The sequence below is a fragment of the Orycteropus afer genome, unplaced genomic scaffold, assembly GCF_000298275.1.
Source record: "Orycteropus afer afer isolate SDZICR_OR568_19922 unplaced genomic scaffold, OryAfe1.0 scaffold00018, whole genome shotgun sequence".
Lineage (NCBI taxonomy): Eukaryota > Metazoa > Chordata > Mammalia > Tubulidentata > Orycteropodidae > Orycteropus > Orycteropus afer.
Window position 1 is genome coordinate 2,949,654 of NW_006921605.1, and position 18,718 is coordinate 2,968,371.

The 18,718-nt window shown below is 54.6% G+C and overlaps 1 protein-coding gene across 1 annotated transcript in view; it reads right to left on the reverse strand.

Moving 5' to 3' along the window:
* The window catches only part of CCDC40 (coiled-coil domain containing 40), a 30,843-nt gene extending 13,722 nt beyond the window's left edge, over nt 1-17,121 (reverse strand). The window contains exons 1-8 of the mRNA XM_007959826.1: nt 17,049-17,121; nt 16,771-16,928; nt 15,175-15,297; nt 13,092-13,213; nt 6,185-6,428; nt 5,916-6,098; nt 2,039-2,284; nt 64-277 (exon numbers count right to left, since the gene is read on the reverse strand). Of these exons, the coding sequence (XP_007958017.1) occupies nt 64-277; nt 2,039-2,284; nt 5,916-6,098; nt 6,185-6,428; nt 13,092-13,213; nt 15,175-15,297; nt 16,771-16,928; nt 17,049-17,121 (1,363 nt within the window). The remainder of the gene's footprint in view (nt 1-63; nt 278-2,038; nt 2,285-5,915; nt 6,099-6,184; nt 6,429-13,091; nt 13,214-15,174; nt 15,298-16,770; nt 16,929-17,048) is intronic.
* Nucleotides 17,122-18,718: the final 1,597 nt, after the last annotated feature.

Consider the following 18,718-nt stretch of genomic DNA (forward strand, 5'->3'; position numbering starts at 1 on the left):
CCCACCCGCTGCGTCCCGCCTCTGGGGGCGTGTCTCCTCCCTGCGCATGCCCTGCGCACTCACTCTCTATGCGCAGTTTCTTCTGCTCCATGATGCGGATCTCCTTCTTGAACATGTCCAGGCTCGCCAGCTGCTCCTCGCGCTCCTGGGTGACCTTGACCATCTCCTGTTGCAGGCGCAGCCAGCTCACCTGGGCCTGGATCACACTGGTGTTGTGCTCCTCGATCAGCCTCGTCAGCCTCTTGATCTCCAGTTCCAGGGGCCCCACCTCTTCCCCCTGCAAGTGGTATTCAGAGGCTGAGTTAGCCTCCTCGTGCTCAGTAAGGTGGAGGGTCAGCGAGGAGGGGAAGGCCCTCAACGAGATGGACTGACACCGTGGCCACAACGACGGGCTCCGGCGTGGAGAGGACTGTGAGGCTGGCGGGACCGGGCAGAGTTTCGTTCTGTTGCGTTTGGGGCCGCTAGGAGTGGGAGCCGACTCGGTGGTGCCTACCGACCACCACGGAGATGAAGACACACGGGGAGACAGACGACATGGGAAGATGACCTACGAACCGAGAACGGCGAGGAACGGCCGGGGCTGCCAGAAGCTGAGGGGACGAGGGGGGCTCTTCCCCCGGAGTGGGCAAAGAGAGAGCCTGATTTGGTCCTCCAGCCCCTAGAACGAAATTTCTATTCTTTAAGCATGCACCCCAAAATACAGCCTTCCTCTTCTCTGAGGCCCCCCTTTTAGTTGGTGGGAGCCCCAGGGTAATGAACCTGTATGAAGGTTGGTTAATTTATTCTGAAGGTTTCAGATGGGCCCTAGGCAGGGCTAGGGACCCCACACTGTGTTCACTGCCTCACAGCGCCCAGGCATGTGCCACAGGACAGACTGGTGTTGGGGGGCTCTGGAATCCCCTACAAAGCCACTAGGAGCAGGGGCAGGGCAGGGGCAGGGCAGGCCAACTTGCTCCCCAAAGGCTTTGAAAGTTGCCTTTGTAACAGCAGACAAGTCAAGTCACAGAGTCCACGCAGGATTTGAAAAGCCTAGTGGCCGGGTCTATGTAGGTGGTCCCCCAGCCGCCCCCTACACCCTGGGGCTTATAGCCCTGGGGTGAATCCGGTTAATGGATGAGACACGCCCATAGGACACATCACCTAGGGCTGAGGTCAGCGTTAGCTGGTCCACCCTGGCCCGCCTGTCTACCAGCGGAAGAGCAACGCCCCATAGCAAGGCTCTGGAATTGAAATTCCAGCACCTTGAGCCCCGTCCTAGTGCACAGGGCACGCCGGCCACGCCCACTCGTCTCCTGTTGTCTGCGCAGCGGAGAGCTGCGCCCCATGGGTTTTCAGTGGCTGGGCTTTCAGGGAGCGGACGGCCAGGCCTTTCCTCCAAGGCGCCCCTGGGTGGGTTAGCAGCCCAGCGCCTCATTGTTCGCAACACCCAGGGACTCTGCCTGCGCTTGAGTTCCCAGACTAAGAGCTTCCTGGGATGAGCACTAGGCATGGACATCACCCTCAGGGGCCTGTCGGCTTTCTCTCGGCCCAGGGTGGGGCCTCTCTCCCAGCCCAGCCTGTGAGTTAGGGGCTCTCTCCCGGCCCAGGCTTTGGGGGGGGCTCTCTCCCGGCCCGGCCTGTGGGCGGGGGCTCTCTCCCGGCCCGGCCCAGGATGTGGGCGGGGCTCCCTCCCGGCCCGGCCCGGCCTGTGGGCGGGGTGCTCTCTCCCGGCCCGGCCTGTGGGCGGGGTGCTCTCTCCCGGCCCGGCCTGTGAGTTAGGGGCTCTCTCCCGGCCCGGCCCAGGATGTGGGCGGGGGCTCTCTCCCGGCCCGGCCCAGGATGTGGGCGGGGCTCTCTCCCGGCCCGGCCTGTGAGTTACGGGCTCCCTCAGGGCACGGCCTGTGGGTGGGGCCTCTCTCCCGCCCGGCCTGTGAGTTACGGGCTCTCTCCCGGCCCGGCCTGTGGGCGGGGCTCCCTCAGGGCCCGGCCTGTGGGCGGGGTGCTCTCTCCCGGCCCGGCCTGTGGGCGGGGCTCCCTCCCGGCCCGGGGCGGCTCTCACCCCCAGCTCGGAGACCATCTGCTCCAGCTGCTTGTTGAAGCTGTTGATGAGCTCCTGCTTCCTCTCGATCTGGATGGTGCGCCGGGAGATCTCGTTCTCGCTATTGGTGATGAGGTCGTTAAGCCTCTTCACCTCCTTGTCCAGCTCACCCAGCGTCCTCTGGTGCATGTCCAGCCGGCAGTGGGTGTTGGTGATGTTCAGGGTGGTCTGGGCGATGTCGCCGTCAATTTTGGAAAGATGTGTCACCTGCGTTGTAAGAGGAACGTCTGAGCTCTTCTGGTTCTTCCAGCAGCCTGCGGCGCACAGGCCTGGCTTAGCGTCTCCTCTAACATCCGCACGTTTGTCTGGAGAGAGTCCAGTGAGTGTCCGACAGGAGTCGGCTTTGTCTCCTGCTAGAGGAGGGCCTACCTAACACAGTGACGCCTATAACTAAGACACAGGGGACACTGTTGCCTTTTCTTATGAAGCAGGTAGTGACACAGCAGGGGAGAGTCCCAGTGGTGCAAACGGTTAGCACACTCGCTGCTCACTGAAAGGCTGGCAGGTCGAGTCCACCCAAGGCGCCTCGGAAGAAAGGCCTGGTGACCTGCTTCCACAGATCGGCCACGAAAACCCGTGCAGCACGGTGCTCTGACAGCCACGGGGTGGCCCTGAGTCGCAGTGGACTCAGCCCTGGCCCACAGAGCATGGTTCTCTGACACCCATAGGGTGGCCCCGGGTCATGGTGGACTCAGCAGCCTCTGGTCTAACCCACGTTGTAGGGACACGTGAGTGTGGAGATGAGGGAAAGGGGGACAAAGCTCGTCACCTGTAATTCGGCTGTATAGTCATGCTCCACGCGGGGTCTGTCCTTCCCTCTAGTTTTCACATACAGCCGAAAACAAAAGCAAAACGCAAGAAAACGAAACCCCCCGTGGGATCCCAGCTCTGCACAGTGGCTTGTGACCTGCTTTGTAAGAAATCATGTCTGACATTTTTGTGTCCTGTCCATTTAACGGCTGTGCGATAGTCTGCTGTGTGGCTGCAACAGTGTCTGAGCAAGACCTCGCTGCCCTTTGTTCCCCCACTGGGCAGCCCTCTGCCGGCCCATCACGGCTCTAGGCACGTGGTATCGTGCCCTCTCGCACCTGGCAACCTACCGTAAATATTCCTGCTGGACAGGGCCCTGCAGGAGACACTCGAGGACCACCTCTTTTATGTCTCAGTTATGGGCCACATCACCCTACACGTTACTGAAAAGCTGGACCGTCCCGCAGAGTGGATCCTACAGTGCGGTATGATCTGGACCAGGGTCAGGGGTCGTGACCCCTGGGCTTGGGGGCACCCTCGGGTCACTGGTGGGCCAGACCATCGGCCCTGTGGGAGGAGCTGAGGCCTCTCAGTGGCCCTCCTGCCACCCTGGAGGCCTGACAGCCCGTCCCTGTTGGCTCTTTCGGTGAGAATGACAGATTACTTCGTGGACAGAGGATTTACTGTAAGATATTTGGGAGAAGAAAAAGTGACAAGTCACAGTCCAGCATCTGTTGCTCCCAGCGCTACAGTGCAGCCAGACGCATTTGGGAACGGGGACATGGGGATGGCATGGGGACGGGTCCAGGATGGGGTCAGGGTCTTCCCGTTGCCTCTGCTCTGGGCACACAGCCTCCCCTGGAGTCGCCTCAGCTCCCCCATCTCTGCGTTTCTAACTTACCGCCCAGCCTCTCCCCGTCCACACTGCCATCGGCTCCCACTCCCGGCCTCAGCTCTCCCAGTCCCTGGGTTCCTACCAAGTCCCTGCCCTTCCCACGGGCCATTCCAGCTCCTCCTCCCAGAGCACCTGCTGACTGTGTCCCCACCTAGCCTTGGGGACGGCCACCACATGACTCTGTTCCTACACCTGAGGCTTCAATGCCCAGAGCCTGCCCCGCTGGGGACAGAAGCCTCCAGCCTCATGGCCCTCGGCCCCTCTGAGCTTGGCTACCCTGCTCTCCTTCTTACCAAGGTCGTCCAAGGTCATCCAAGGGGCCAGCCCTTCCTGGGCTTCACCCTGCCGGGTGGCTCTGTTCCTAAGTTCACAGACAGTGGGACCCTCGCCCCTCTGGGTCCCCTGTTGGCATTTCACACCCACTGTGCCCAGCTAGATGAGCCAGAGCACTGGCTGTCCCCTCCCTAGGGTCCGTTCCCAAGCTGTCTCCTCCCCTTGCTGAGCCTGGCCTCCCCGCAGGGCATCAGCACCGCCCCCAAGTTAACTGACACCCCACGCTGACTGGGCCCGGCCTCCCTCTGGGCCCCATCTCCGCCCCTTCCCAGATATGGCCCTGGGCTTTCGAGCGAGGAAGTGGTGTCCCCTTCCCAAGACACTCCACTTCCACCTGGTGGGATGACGCCCAGTCCCTCCCCCAGCACTCGGCACTGCCCTCTGCTGGAGGTCGGTGGTAACCACATGACCTTAGCGAGTGACCCAGGATGGGCAGGGGCCTGGGGGAAGGAAATAAGACCTAAGAGGGTTTGTCTCTCTTGGTGGCATTACAGCTGTCTCTGATATTTCCACTTTTCTGTACTTTCCAGGTGTCCTACCATTCAGACATATTGCTCCTACGATGGGTGAAACATGGAAAATGGACTGAAAAAAAAACAAAACTCACTGCCACTGAGTCAATCCCGATTCATAGTAACCCCTCCTTGGGTTCCCGAGGTGGGCGGTCTCTCTACGGAAGTAGATGCCCGATCTAAACATACTAAAGCCCTGCTCTGCCCGCCTGTCCGTCCTGCTGCCGGCTGCCGACCAGTCCATTCCAACTCCCAGGGACCCCATGTGCGACCCCACATGCGCGGACTAGAACCGCTCCCCAGGTCTCCGAGGCTGGGGCCTCTCACAAGCATCGCTGGGCCTGTTTTGGCTGGTAGTTGAGTGCTTACCTGTTTGGGCCACCCAGGGGCTCCTTCCCCAGGCCCAGACTGCAGTGGAAACAAACACAACCAACCCCGTCGCTGTCCAGCTGATTTGGACTCGTGGTGAGCCCACGTGTGTCAGAGCAGAGCTGCGCTCTGGGGAGCTTCCATGGCTGAGGTCAGTTGGTCACCAGGCCTATCTCCCAGGCCCTCAGGGGGACTCGAACCTCCAGTCTTTGGGTCAGCAGCTCAGTGTGCTGTTTGCACCACCCACTGGAAGCGACCTCACGTGCAGAGGAGAGCCGCTCCACTGGCTTCACGAGGCTGGGCCCTGCAGGCAGGTCACCTGGGCGTCGCTGGGTGGCTTTGAAGCAGCCACCTCTCTGCTGGTGGTTACGTGCTGACCCATTTGCGCCGTCCAGGGACTCGCCCCTGTGTGTCACCGAGTCGATTCCGACGCACAGAGACCCCATGTGACAGAGGAGAACTGCCTCACAGGGTTTCCTAGGCTGTGAGCTTTCTGGGAGCAGATTGCCAGCTCTGTCTCTTGTAGAGCCAGCGGGTGGGTTTGAACCACCAACCTTTCAGTTAACAGCTGAGCTCTTAATTTGAGCCACCCTGGGGCCTAAACAAACTAAAACCAAACTCCGTGCTGTCAGATCTTATTTATAGCGACCCCTCCCTAGGTTTCCGAGGTGGTATCTCTAAGGAAGTAGATTGCCCGATCTTCCTTCTGAGGAGTGGCTGGTGGATTTGAACCACCAGCCTTCTCATTAGCAGTCAAATGCCTTAGGCACTACGCCACCAGAGCCTCTGGGTAGAGACCACAGGCAGCATTTTCTGCCCAAGGGGTGGGACCTGGAGGGCCCTTGTGGCCAGGCTGACCCCCATGGGCCCATAACCTGGGGCCTGGAGGGGGCCTCTTCCTGTAGCCTTTCCGGCTGAGGGGCGGGACTTCCTGCCCGCCTGCACGTCGGGGCCGCTGTTGGGTGTGGGGGCTGCATACCAGGTTGGTCTTTTCCTTCTGCAGCTTGACGATGAGCTGGGTGAAGTACTTGGCCATCTTGTTGGAGGTCATGTGCTCCTGCAGCTTCTCCAGGATGGAGACCTCCATCTTCCGCCTCGTGTCCAGCTCGCTCTGCACGGTTTGGGTGATGGCCTGCAGCTCCGCCAGCACCGCTGTGTGCTCCTGGAAGAGCCGAGAGGTGGAAGCTGTTAGGGGGGCACCGCCACAGGCCGACAGCAGCGTGGAGGGCCTGGGGGGCATGGCGGCACCTGGTGGGCCCTGCCCAGGGTGTCCTCGGTGTCCTGCAGGGCCAGCCGGTAGGTGTTGAACTCGTTCTGCAAGGCCTCCTGCTTGGCCAGGCACTGGGCGGTCAGCTTCCGCATGAGGCTGGCCTCGGTCTCCACCCGGTTGAGGATGCCGGCCAGCTTCTCGTTCTTTTCCTCCTCCTTCATGATGGATTTCTTGTAGGCTTCGATCTCCCCGTCGATGGACTTGACTTGATGCTGGCATCCGCTGCCGAACCGAGAGAGCAGAGCTCAGAAAATAAACGTGCGTGTCTGCCCCCCGCAGGCGCCTCACGGACCGGCATCCCATGCAGAGAGGAACTGGAAACAAGCTCCTTCCGACGGAGCCGGATCGGGGCTGCTGTCCAGTACAGCGGCAGGATGTGCCCACGGGGGACCCACTTAGCCGTCTGTGATTATGGGGAGGGGAAGGGAGGAACCAACACCACAGCCAGGCACCGTGGCCAAGGTCAGCTCAGAGCGCTGGGCTATGGTGGTGTGTCCATGCAATCCAGCCCCGTTGTGCTGTTGTTGTTAGGGGCTGTCGAGTCGGTTCCGGCTCAGAGCACCCCACGCGACAGAACGAAACATGGCCCATTGCTGCACTATCCTCACAAGCGTCGCTATGCTTGATCCACCGTTGAAGCCACTGTGTCGGTCCTGCCCATTGCAGGGCTTCCCCTTGTTCACTGACCCTCTACCGAACACGATGTCGTCCTCCTCCAAGGACTGACCCCTCCTGATCACGTGTCCAGGGCACATGAGATGAAGACTCACATCCTCGCTTCTAAGGAGCAATCCAGCTGCAGTTCTCCCAAGACAGATCTTTGGAATACTATTTGGCAGTGAAAAGGGACAAACCTCTGACCTTGCAATGCCAATGAGTCTTGGAAGCACTATGCTATGTCAGAGAAGCCAGAGACCCAAAGCTAGGTCTGTGTGCTCCATTTATAGCCATTCTAGAAGGCCCAGAGCTATGGAGGCAGCAGATGGGTGTGTGGTGCCAGGGCCGGGAGGCGGAGGGAAGGCACTGGCTTTTGGAGTGAAGGGAATGCCCTATAGGGTGAGGGTCCAGTGGGTGACTGCCTCTGCCTACATGCCAGAGATCACTGAACTGTTAAAAAAATCATGCCCCCGATCTCACCGTTCTTTGCCGAATGGTCCCTCCCCTGTTAGCAAAGACTGGCTGCATAACGTGAGGACCGTGACCTGTGTCCCTGAGTTGCATGTGTAGAGATGGTTGAGATGGCATGTTTTGCTGTGTGCATTTTCAGGAACAGAAAACCACACATTTTTAAAATGAAACAAAAAGGATAAATTGTAGTCTATGTAAGTTATCCCCAATAAGCCCAACTTCAATAAGTGACTCATTTTCTGGGTAGTGGCAGCCTTACAGGTGTCTGAAACTCGACAGCAAAAAGACTTTTACAAACACAGTTACAGGCTGGGTGACGGTATTCTGAATGCCGCTTACGATGCACGCATGTGGAGATGCCGCCACTTACGACACATACATGAAGGGAAGAGGCTGCGAGTAATCAAAGTGCTGATAAGGCTGCGTGCCACCAACGGGGACAGAGCAGGGACACTTTTAAACCCTCTCCCTGTCTGTCCTGGCTCCTGTGCTGGGGTCGCTTAGCCTGGAGGAAAACTATTTTAAAAAAATGAATGCAAAACTTAAAAACTTCCTCGCTATTAGGCGCTGCTAGGAAAGAAGTTCCGTAAGGCTAAAACCTCATGAATAGCAGGGAAAGCGGTCTGATATATCACTGGACAACTTTATGAACAGCCCTGAAACACTGTCCAATATAGGGCCAGAAGATGAGCCCATCAGGCCAGAAGGCACTCAAAGCACGACTGGGGAGAGATGACTCCTCAGAGTGGAGACGACCGTGATGATATGGATGGAGCACAGCTTTTGGGACCTCCACTGGTTGATGTGGCACATGTCAAAATGAGAAGAAACAGCTGCAAACATCCACTGATAATCAGAACGTGGTATGTATGAAGTATGAACCTAGGAAAACTGGAAGTTGTAAAAAATGACATGGAACACATAAAGATTGATATTCTAGGCATCAGTGAGCTCAAATGGACTGGTTTGGGCCATTTTGAAGCAGGCAACCATATGATCTACTATGCAGGGAATGACAAATTGAAAAAGAATGGCGTGGCATTCATCGTCACAAAGAACGTTTCAAGATCTATCCTGAAGTACAATGCTGTCTGTGATAGGACAATATCCATATGCCTACAAGGAAGAGCAGTTAAAACTACTATTATTCAATTTATGCACCAACCACCAAAGCCAAAGATGAGGAAACTAAAGATTTTTACCAACTTCTGCAGTCTGAAATTGACCAAATATGCAATCAAGATGTGTTAATTATCACTGGTGACTGGAATGCAAAAGTTGGAGACAAAGAAGAATCACCAGTAGCTGGAAAATATGGTCTTGGTGACAGAAATAATGCTGGAGATTGCATGACAGAATTTTGTAAGACCAATGACTTATTCATTGCAAATACCTTTTTTCAACAACATAAGTAATGGCTATACACGTGGACTTCACCAGATGGAACATACAGGATTCAGATTGACTACATCTGTGGTAAGAGGCAATGGAAAAGCTCAATATCTTCAGCCAAAACAAGGCCAGGAGCTGACTGTGGAACGGACCATCAACTGCTCATATGCACGTTCAAGTTGAAGTTGAAGACAATTAAAACAAGTCCACGAGAGCAAAAATATGACTTTGATAATATCCCACCTGAATTTAGAGACCATTTAAAGAATACATTTGATGCATTGAACACCAATGACTGAAAACCAGAGGAATTGTGGGATGGCATCAAGAACATCATACATGAAGAAAGCAAGAGGCCATTAAAAAGACAGGAAAGGAAGAAAAGACCAAAATGGATGTCAGAAGAGACTCTGAAATTTGCCCTTGAGTAGAGAGTAGCTAAAGCAAGTGGAAAAAATGATAAGATAGAAGAGCTAAACAGATTTCAAAGAACAGCTCAGCAAACAAAGCCAATTACTATAATGAAATGTGCAAAGACCTGGTGTTAGAAAACCAAAAGGGAAGAACACACTCGGCATTTCTCAAGCTGAAAGAACTGAGGAAAAAATTTAAGTCTCAAGTTGCAACATTGAAATATTCTATCAGCAAAATATTGAATGATGCAGGACATCAAGAGAAGATGGAAGGAATACACAGAGTCACTGGACCAAAAAGAACTGGTCAATGTTCATCCATTTCAGGAGGTGCCACATGATCAAGAACCAGTGGTGCTGAAGGAGGAAGTTGAGGCTGCACTGAAAGAATTGCCGAAGAACAAGGCTCCAGGAATTGACAGGATACCCACTGAGATGTTTCAACAAACGGATGCCCTGCTGGAGGCACTCACTCGGTTATGCCAAGAGATTTGGAAGACAGCTACCTGGCCAACTGACTGGAAGAGATCCATATTTATACCCATTCCAAATAAAGGTGATCCCACGGATTGTGGAGATTATCGAGCAATGTCATTAATATCACACACGATAAAATCTTGCTGAACATAATTTAAAAATGGTTGCAGCAGTATATTGACAGAGAGCTTTCAGAAGTGCAAGCTGGATTCAGAAGAGGATGTGGAATGAGGGATATCATTGCTGATGTTAGATCGATCTTAGCTGAAAGCAAAGAATACCCGAAAGATGTTTACTTAGGTTCTATTGACTATGCAAAAGCATTCGATTGTGTGGATCATAACAAATTATGGAGAACATTGAGAAGAATGAGGATTCCAGAACACTTGATTGTACTCATGAGGCCAGGAGGCTGTCGTTCAAACAGAACAAGGGGCTGCTTCATGGTTTAGAAACAAGAAGGGAGTGTGTCAGGATTGTATCCTTTCACCCTACTTATTCAATCTATATGCTGAGCAAATAATCCAAGAAGCTGGATTATATGAATAAGAGTGTGGCATCAGGATTGAAGGAAGACTCATTAACAATCTGCGATATGCAGATGATGTAATTCTGCTTGCTGAAAGTGAGGATGACTTGAGGCACTTACTGATGAAGACTAAAGACTACAGTCTGCAATATGAATTATACCTCAATATAAAGAAAACAAAAATCCTTGCAACTGGTCCAATAAACAGCTTCATAGTGGATGGAGAAAAGATTGAAGTTGTCAAGGACTTCATATTACTTGGTTCTACAATCAACAATGGAAGCAGCAGTCAAGACATCAGACGTCGTACAGCATTGGGCAAATCTGCTGCAAAAGACCTCTTTCAAGTGCTGAAGGGCAAAGATGTCCCCTTGAAGACTAAGGTGCACCTAACCCAAGCCGTGGTATTTTCAGTCACCTCATATACATGCGAGAGCTGGACAATGAATAAGGAAGACTGAAGAAGAGTTGATGCCTTTAGTTGTGGTGTTGGTGAAGAATGCTGAAAGTACCATGGACTGCTAAGAGTACTAACGGGTCTGTCCTGGAAGAAGTGCAGCCAAAACGCTCCTCGGAAGCGAGATGGCCAGACTTCGTCTCACCTACTTTGGTCACGTGGTCAGAAGGGACCATTCCCTGGAGAAGGATGTCATGCTTGGTAGGGTGGAGGGTCAACAAAAAAGAAAGGGAAGGCCCTCCTTGAGGAGACGGATGACGCAGTGGCTGCAATGAAGGGCTCAGGTGCAGCAAGGACCGCGGAGCTGGCGCAGGCCCGGGCGGAGGTTCGTTCTGCTGTGTGTAGGGTTGCTATGGTTGGAGACGATTGACAGCACCTGACAACAACAGGAAAGAACTGGGAAAGGCAGGTGGGATCTGGAATCTGGGATGGACACACAGGGGGAGTGGCCTGGGTCCCTGCAGGCCCCTGAGCCAGCTGCCCACAGCCAGGGCCACAGCCCAGAGGTCTGCCCCTTGAACAAGGGCTCCTGGCCAGTGGGGCGGAGACATGCCTGCTCCCGGATTTCCAGGCACAAGTGAGACAAAGGCAGGATTTTAACCATGTGATTAAATAACAGAAGTGGAGGAAATGAGGTGATGGGAAAGCCAGGTCTCTGGGGACACATAGGACACAGCCAGGTGGCCTGGAGGCAGGGACAGCAGGAGAACAGCTCAGGAGAGCTGAACAACGGGGTGTGCCTGCTTCCCGGGGTCCCCTGGGGCACAGGCCATAAGCCCGCAGAGCTGGACCCCAGTGCCACACCTTGGAAGGAACTCAGGCTGGTGACAGTCTCATTGACTGGGGGGCATTAACGCACCTGTGTGGGGCAACAGGGAAAGCTGCCCTCGGCCTGCAGGCGGCCAGTGCCTCCTTTTTTTTCAAACTGTGTAAAATACATGTAGCATGGAATTTGCCTTTTAATAACCGTTTTTAAGTGTACAATTCAGTGACGTTCATTACAACCACACTGTTGTGCAACCACCACCACTGTCCACTTCCAAACCTTTTCAACCCCAGACGGAACGCGCCCCTTGGGCAGTCACTCCCCTCCCCGTGCCGCGACCCTGACGACCACTAACAGCCGTGGTCCCAGGCGTGAGCCTGTTCTACACGGCACTGAGCGGGAGCACCCAGGCTCTGTCCCTGTGCGTCTGGCACGCGTGAGCTCTGTGTGTTCGTCACCCAGGCTCTGTCCCTGTGCGTCTGGCACCCGTGAGCTCCGTGTGTTCGTCACCCGTGCTTCTCTTTATGCCTGAGAGCAGTTCCATTGAAGGGACAGACCAAGGGGTCCCCAGGTGAGGCAACGGTTAATGCTCTTGGTGCTGACCCGAAGGCTGGAGGCCCAGGGCCACCCTGAGGAGCCTGGGAAGAGGCTTCTGCACAGTCAGCCCTGACGGCTCTACAGAGCACAGCTCTGCGCTGACCCACGTGGGGTGCCCACGTTGCCACTGGTTGGGACCTAAGGCACGAACCCTGTGGTGCCAGGAAGCACCCTGTGGGAGTTAAGGCTGTGTGTCAGCTTGGCTGGGCCTGGCTGAGCGGCTGGGCAGCTGGTGGTGGTTATTCCCATGATGAGACTGGCAATCAGCTCATGGTGGGATCTGCACGAGCAGCTGAGTGGCTGCTTTAGGGATGTGGTCTGCTTCCCGCATACAAGGAGAAGCGTTGGGAATGGTCTACAGCTTATGGCACACTTGGACCCGGCATGTAGCCGTGTCATCGTTCAGCAGCCTGCCGTGCCCTGCTGATCTTAGGGCTTTTTCTGAATTTCAATCAATAGCCTACCGTATGGTTTGGTAATACCGGGACTGTGCCTTTTTACTTGTCAACCTTGGGCTTGTCAGCCTCAGCAGCCAGTAGCTGCCTGAGTGAAGAGATGCCTCCAGCTTCAGTGGGCCGGGAGCAAGAGAGGCAGAGCTGAAGCCCAAGGTTGAGGGGCTTTCACACAGGCTCTAGAGCGTGGCAACCTGGAACTCGGACTTCTAGCCTCCCGAACTATAAGAGAATAAACTCCTGTTTGATCAGGCCTCCCATTGGTGGTATACTCCTGTCAGAGCGGCACCAGGGACCAGAACACACCCTCTGCTTCCAGCCCTGCTGGAAGACACAGGACTGTCCTGCCGTGAGAGGAAGGGGCTCCAGAAGGGTCCTCTACCCACAGCACACAGAGATGGAGAGAGAGGCTCTTGGCTGCACCACGGCAGGACAAGGAAGGGCAAAGCCAGGGTGCTCTGCACACGGTGGGTGAGGCTGCACAGAGGATGACCCTTATCCCTGGTGATAAATATCCCAGTCTCCCCTGACGGTCTCCCCTCAACCCCCAGGGGGTCCAAACATGAAAGCTGCTGCCCTCCCCACGCCTTGGCGAGCACTGGGAATGGGGAGCTTCCAGGCAGCGCGGGACACTGGCGAGGGGCCCCGCCCGGCCCTGCGCGTGGCGCCCGCACCTCAGGGCCTCCTGGATGGTCTTGTGGGACTCGTCGCGATGCTTCATCCCCACCAGGCTGGTGGACCACTGCTGCAGGATGTGCTTCTTCTCCAGGCTGATGGTCTCGATTTCCGTGCAGGCCTGCGAGGGGCAAGCCAGCACTCAGTCTCAGCCCCAGCCCCGGCGCCCCCTCTCGGACTCCTCCCCTCTTGCCCTGGCTCACTCTGTGTCAGGCCGAGGTTCCCAGGGTCCGGCCAAACACTGGGCCAGCTGCTGTTCCGTGTGTAACCTAATGCAGCCACACTCCCTAATGTAACGTCAGTCTGGGTCAGGGCCTCCTCGGGGGTGGCCTGCCTGGAAGTGGATATTTGGCAGAGCGCAGTCCCTCAGTGCGCCCTTCCTGTCCCTGACCTGTGGATACCGGGCTGCAAGCCCACAGGAGGCTCCTAGGGCTTTACATTGGAGCCCCACAGCTGTGTGAGCCAGTCCTTTGAAGTGACTCTCCCTGTCGCTCCATATTTTATATGCTGTCAGGAGCTCTGGTGCAGTGCCTAAGGCATTTGACTGCTAACCAGAAGGCTGGTGGTTCAAACCCACCAGCCACTCCGCAGAAGGAAGACTGGGCAATCTACGTCTGTAAAGATTTACCACCTCAGAAACACAGTGGGGTCGCCGTGAGTCGGAATCAACTCAGTGGCAGTGAGTTTGGTTTTTAGTTTTCTTTGTCAGGTTGATTCTGACCCACAGCGTCCCTAGAGGACAGAGTGGAACTGCCCACAGGGTTTCCAAGGCTGTCAGTCTTCACAGAAGCAAAGCCCAAACCACACCCACTGCCGTGGAGTCCATTCCAACCCACAGCGCCCCTAGAGGACAGAGTGGAACTGCCACAGGGTCTCCAAGGCTGCGAGGCTAGACCTCTGTCACTGAGATTTCAGAGCCCAGAGGGGTCCCCCGTGTGGACAGGCTTCAGCAGGGCTTCCTGAAAGGCCTGGGACCGACGTCCTAACATCAGCCAGTGCAAACCTTGTGGGTCACGGGGACACTGTCCACCTCGCTTGCTGCGGACATTTCACCAGGCAGGATCACAGCTAGACCTCGTGTGTGGTGGAGGGTGGGGACAGCAAGGGGGTCTCCTGGTGGGATGGACAGGCACAGAAGCCATGCTATGGACCAGGCAGCACTTCTGTCTGTTGGCCAGGGGGTCACCGTGAGTCGGGGCCAACTGGACGATAGCAATCTTTCTATGTTTATGGCTTGGGGACGATTGGCAGCTTTGTGACAGCCAGTTCCCCCTCATCCAAGTCCCCTTTCCTTTCTTTCAGTAAAAGTTTAACATCTTCTTCATATCACTCCTGTACACCTGGGTGCAGGTGACTCACAGGTTAGAGACGGAGCCACGAGGTCTTTGGTTTGTACACTGGCCACCACGGAGCCAGCTTCCTCCTTTGGTCACCTGGCCTCCCTCCCTCCACATGGGGCAGAAACACGAGCACCGCCCGAGAACGACACTTCCCAGGAGCTAAGAGTTGTCAGGCAGATGTCAAGGCCCCCGAGGAGAGGCCCATGTCGGGAAGTTCCTCGCTGCAACCCCCGCGTGGAGGGAGCGAACAGGGACTAGAACAGGGACTCTGAACCCCTGGTGGTCCTTCCAGGCCACACCAGGCTGTCGGGGAATAGGATACGCTCTGTGAGTTGTCATCAAGCTCATTCTGACCCGTGGTGACCCCACGTGTGCAGAGCAGATGTGGCCGCATGGGGTCTCAGTGCTGTGACCTCTTGCAAGCAGATTGCAGGGTCTTCCTTCCGAAGTGCCTCTGGGAGGGATCAAACCTTCAACCTTTCGTCTGGTAGGTGAGTGTTTAACCGTCTGTCACCCCGGGACTCCTGGCCATCCCCCAGTCCTGTCTACAATGTCCCCACTGTGGGGGGTCCGGTACTCTGAGATGCTTCAGAAGGTGGACTCATGGGGGAGGCCTGGCTCCTAACCTCAGGTAACCCTCAGTTACAGCCCTTCATCCAGTGGCATGAGTGACGGCCTGCCCTGTGCAGCAGCAGCCAGCCAGTGGGACGCTTCTCCGTGAGGGCTGCAGGGTGGCTCTTACCTCGCACACTGCTTTCCGCAAGGTCCGGGTGTCCTCAGCCTGGGCAAGATACTTGGCCTCAAACAGGGTGATGTTTTCTTCCAGCTGGTTGGCTCTGGTGACGAGCTGGTCCACATAGAGGTCCTGGGGAACAAGCAGAGAAGATGCCCAGTAGGGACATGTCCCCACCTGAGGGGCCGTTCTCCACCAACCCTAGGGAGGGCTGGCCAACCAGGCACCGTGGTTTGAACTGTGTCCCCCAGAAAGCTGTGCTGGTTCCTTTATCATTGCTCCAGGGACGTGACCTTGCTCCAAAGATCTCTTTTGTTACATTAAGAAGTTGTCATGGACGGAATTGTGTCCCCCCAGACTTTGTGTCCACTTGGCTGGGCATGAGTCTCAGTAGTTGAGAGGTTACGTGATGGTGCAATGTGGCAGGTACCAGGTGTGAGAGGACTGAGGGCGGAGCGACTCCGTCAGCCCATCATAGCCCCCATCCGATGTAAGGGGAGCTTCCTGGGGTGTGGCCTGCAGCACCTTCTACTTTACAAGAGATGGAAGGAGAGAGAAGTGGGGGGAGACCTCCTACCACCTAGAAAGGGGAGCTGGGAGTGGAGAGCGTCCTTTGGACCTAGAGTTCCTGCGCAGGGGTCTCCTAGGAACGAGAGATGCAGAGAGTAAGTCATCCCCTAGAGCCGGCACTCAGAACTCAGACTTGTGCCTAAGGCATCTGACTGCTAACCAGAAGGCTGGTGGTTCAAACCTACCAGCCACTCTTTGGAAGGAAGGTTGGGCAATCTATTTCCATAGAGATACCGCCTCGGAAACCCAAGGAGGAGTTGCTATGAGTCAGATTGACTGGATGGCAGTGTTTTTTTGTTTTTGTTTTTAAACTGAGAGAGAATAAATTTCTGTTGGTTAAAGCCCCCATTCATGGTAATTCTGTCATAGCACCACTGGAGAGCTGAGACAAGAGTCATATGGCAGTGGGGTGGGTCCTAAGCCTAGTTCCAGCTGAGTGGCGTCAATGGAAAAGGAGAACAGACATGGGGTAGACCCCACGTGATGGTCTGTCTATAGGCCAAGGAATGCCGGAAAGCAGCGGGGGCTTCCCGAGGCTGCCAGAGACAAGGACGGTCTTCCCCTACAGCCGACGGGGCGGGAGGGGCCCACACCTGCTAATACCCTGAATCTGGACTTCCAGCCCCCAGACTGTAACGAGAGAAAGTGCTGTTATTTCAAACCCCCCCTTTGTGGTGTTTTCATTATGGTGGTGCCTGGAAACCAAGCCTGGCCCTGACCTCCAGGCCATAGTGCTCCAAGAAAAAAAAAACCCACCTAAACTTGTTGCTGGTGCTTAATTCCCAACTTGTAGTGTCCCCTAGAGGACAGAGTGGAACTGCCCCACAGGGTCTCCAAGGCTGTCGATCTTCACGGAAGCCAACTGCTTCCTCTTTCTCCCCTAATTCGGCTCGTGCACTCAAACCACCTACCTTTCGGTTCACAGCCAAGTGCTGCAACCACTGTGCCACCAGGGCTGTAGCAAGTGGCAAAGCGGAGCACCTGTTTGAAAACGAAGCGTTCTGTGACCGGCCACGTGGTGAATCTGCGGGCTACCTGCTTCTTCTTCTCCACCTCGGCCTGTATCCTCTCCGTCTCGGCCTTCTTGACGACTCGCTTCATCACACAGATGTTGCTGCGCATGTCTTCGTCTATGTTTTGCATGTAGAAGAGGCGCAGGGCCTGGGTCTCCACCTCAGCCTGCAGGGCCGCCACTGGGGAGGAGGCCAGAAAGGGGCCTGAGACCAGGGACAGCTGCAGACCGCCAGCTCAGCTCCCCTCCCGCCACCTTAGGTGGGATTGACAGAGACCCAGACTGCCACCAAAGAACTCACCATCTAACCGGAAGGCCAAACAGACAAAAATATGTGTGATCTGAGATCCATACGTTACAACGAGACAGCCCATTTCCCTCGGACCACTACAGACCCTCCCTCTTAATATGGGATCCCGTCGACCACAGAAGGTCAAAGGTTAGATAAGGGTAGGGAGCAGTGAGTTTATGTTAACCGGGGAGCATGAGGGGGGCCGGCTGTAATGGTAACCCACATCTCTGAACTGTGCATCGAGAAATGGCTGAATCCTGTGTGTTGTGTGTGTATTTTCACCAATAAGATAAAATAGTTAAAAGACAAAATCCTCCCCAAAGGCTAAACAGCTGTTTCTTCTCATTCTGAGTTGTGCCCCATCAGCAAATGGAGGTCCTGAGAGCTTTACTCCGTCCACGTCATTAAGGGCGACTTACTCTGAGGAGGCAGCTCTTCCCCAGTCAAATTTTGAGCGCCTTCCGACCTGAGGGGCTCATCTTCCGGCACTATATTGGACAATGTTTCAGGGCTGTTCGTAAAGTTTTCCAGTAATAGATCAGATCAGACAGTGTTTTTCTGCTTTTCATAAGGTTTTCGCTGGCCAATTCTTTGAGAAGTGGATGACCCCTTCCTTCTTCCGAATCTGTCTTAGTCTGGAAGCTCCGTTGAAACCTGTCCACCATGGGTAAGCCTACTGGCATTTGAAACACCAGTGGCATAGCCTCCAGCCTCACAGCAACATGTAAGACACCACAATAAGACAAACTGACGGATGAGCGGTGGAGAAAGCACGGCTCAAAACGGCAAAACCAGCTGCAGACGTCTATTAATAATCAGAACATGGACATGCATCCAGGAAAACTGGAAGTTGTCAGAAATGAAATGGAACGCATAAAGATCGCTATCCTAGGCATTAGTGATATCGCCTCGGAAGCCCAAGGAGGGGTCGCTATGAGTTGTATCCAACTCAATGCCAGGGAGTTTTTGTGAACTGAAATGGACTGGTTTTGGCCACTTTGAAGCAGACAACCATATGGTCTATACTGGGAATAACAAAGTGAAGAGGAATGGCATGGCATTCATTGTCACAAAGAATGTATCAAGATCTGTCCTGAAGTACATGCTGTCAGTGATAGGATAATATCCATACATCTATGAGGAAGACCAATTAATATACTATTATTCAAACTTACACACCAATAACCAAAGCCAAAGATGAGGAAATTGAAGATTTTTACCAACTTCTGCAGTCTGAAATTGACCAAACACGCAGTCAAGATGTGTTGATTACTACTGATGATTGGAACTCAAAACTGGAAACAAAGAAGAATCACCAGTAGTTGGAAATTTGGCCTTGGTGATAGAATGACGTCAGAGATCCCATGATAGAATTTTGCAAGACTAATGACTTATTCATTGCAAATGCCCTGTTTCAACAACATAAACAGCAACTATACACGTGGACTTAGGCCAGATGGAGTACACAGGAATCAGATCAGCTACATCTGTGGAAAGAGGTGATGGAGAAGGCCAGTATCTTCAGCCAGGGGCTGACTGTGGTACAGACCATCAACTGCTCCTATGAAGTTCAAGCTGAAGCTGAAGACAATTAAAATAACTCCACGAGACCAAAATATGACCTTGAGCTGAATTCAGAGACCATTTGAAGAACAGATTTGACACACTGAACACCAAAT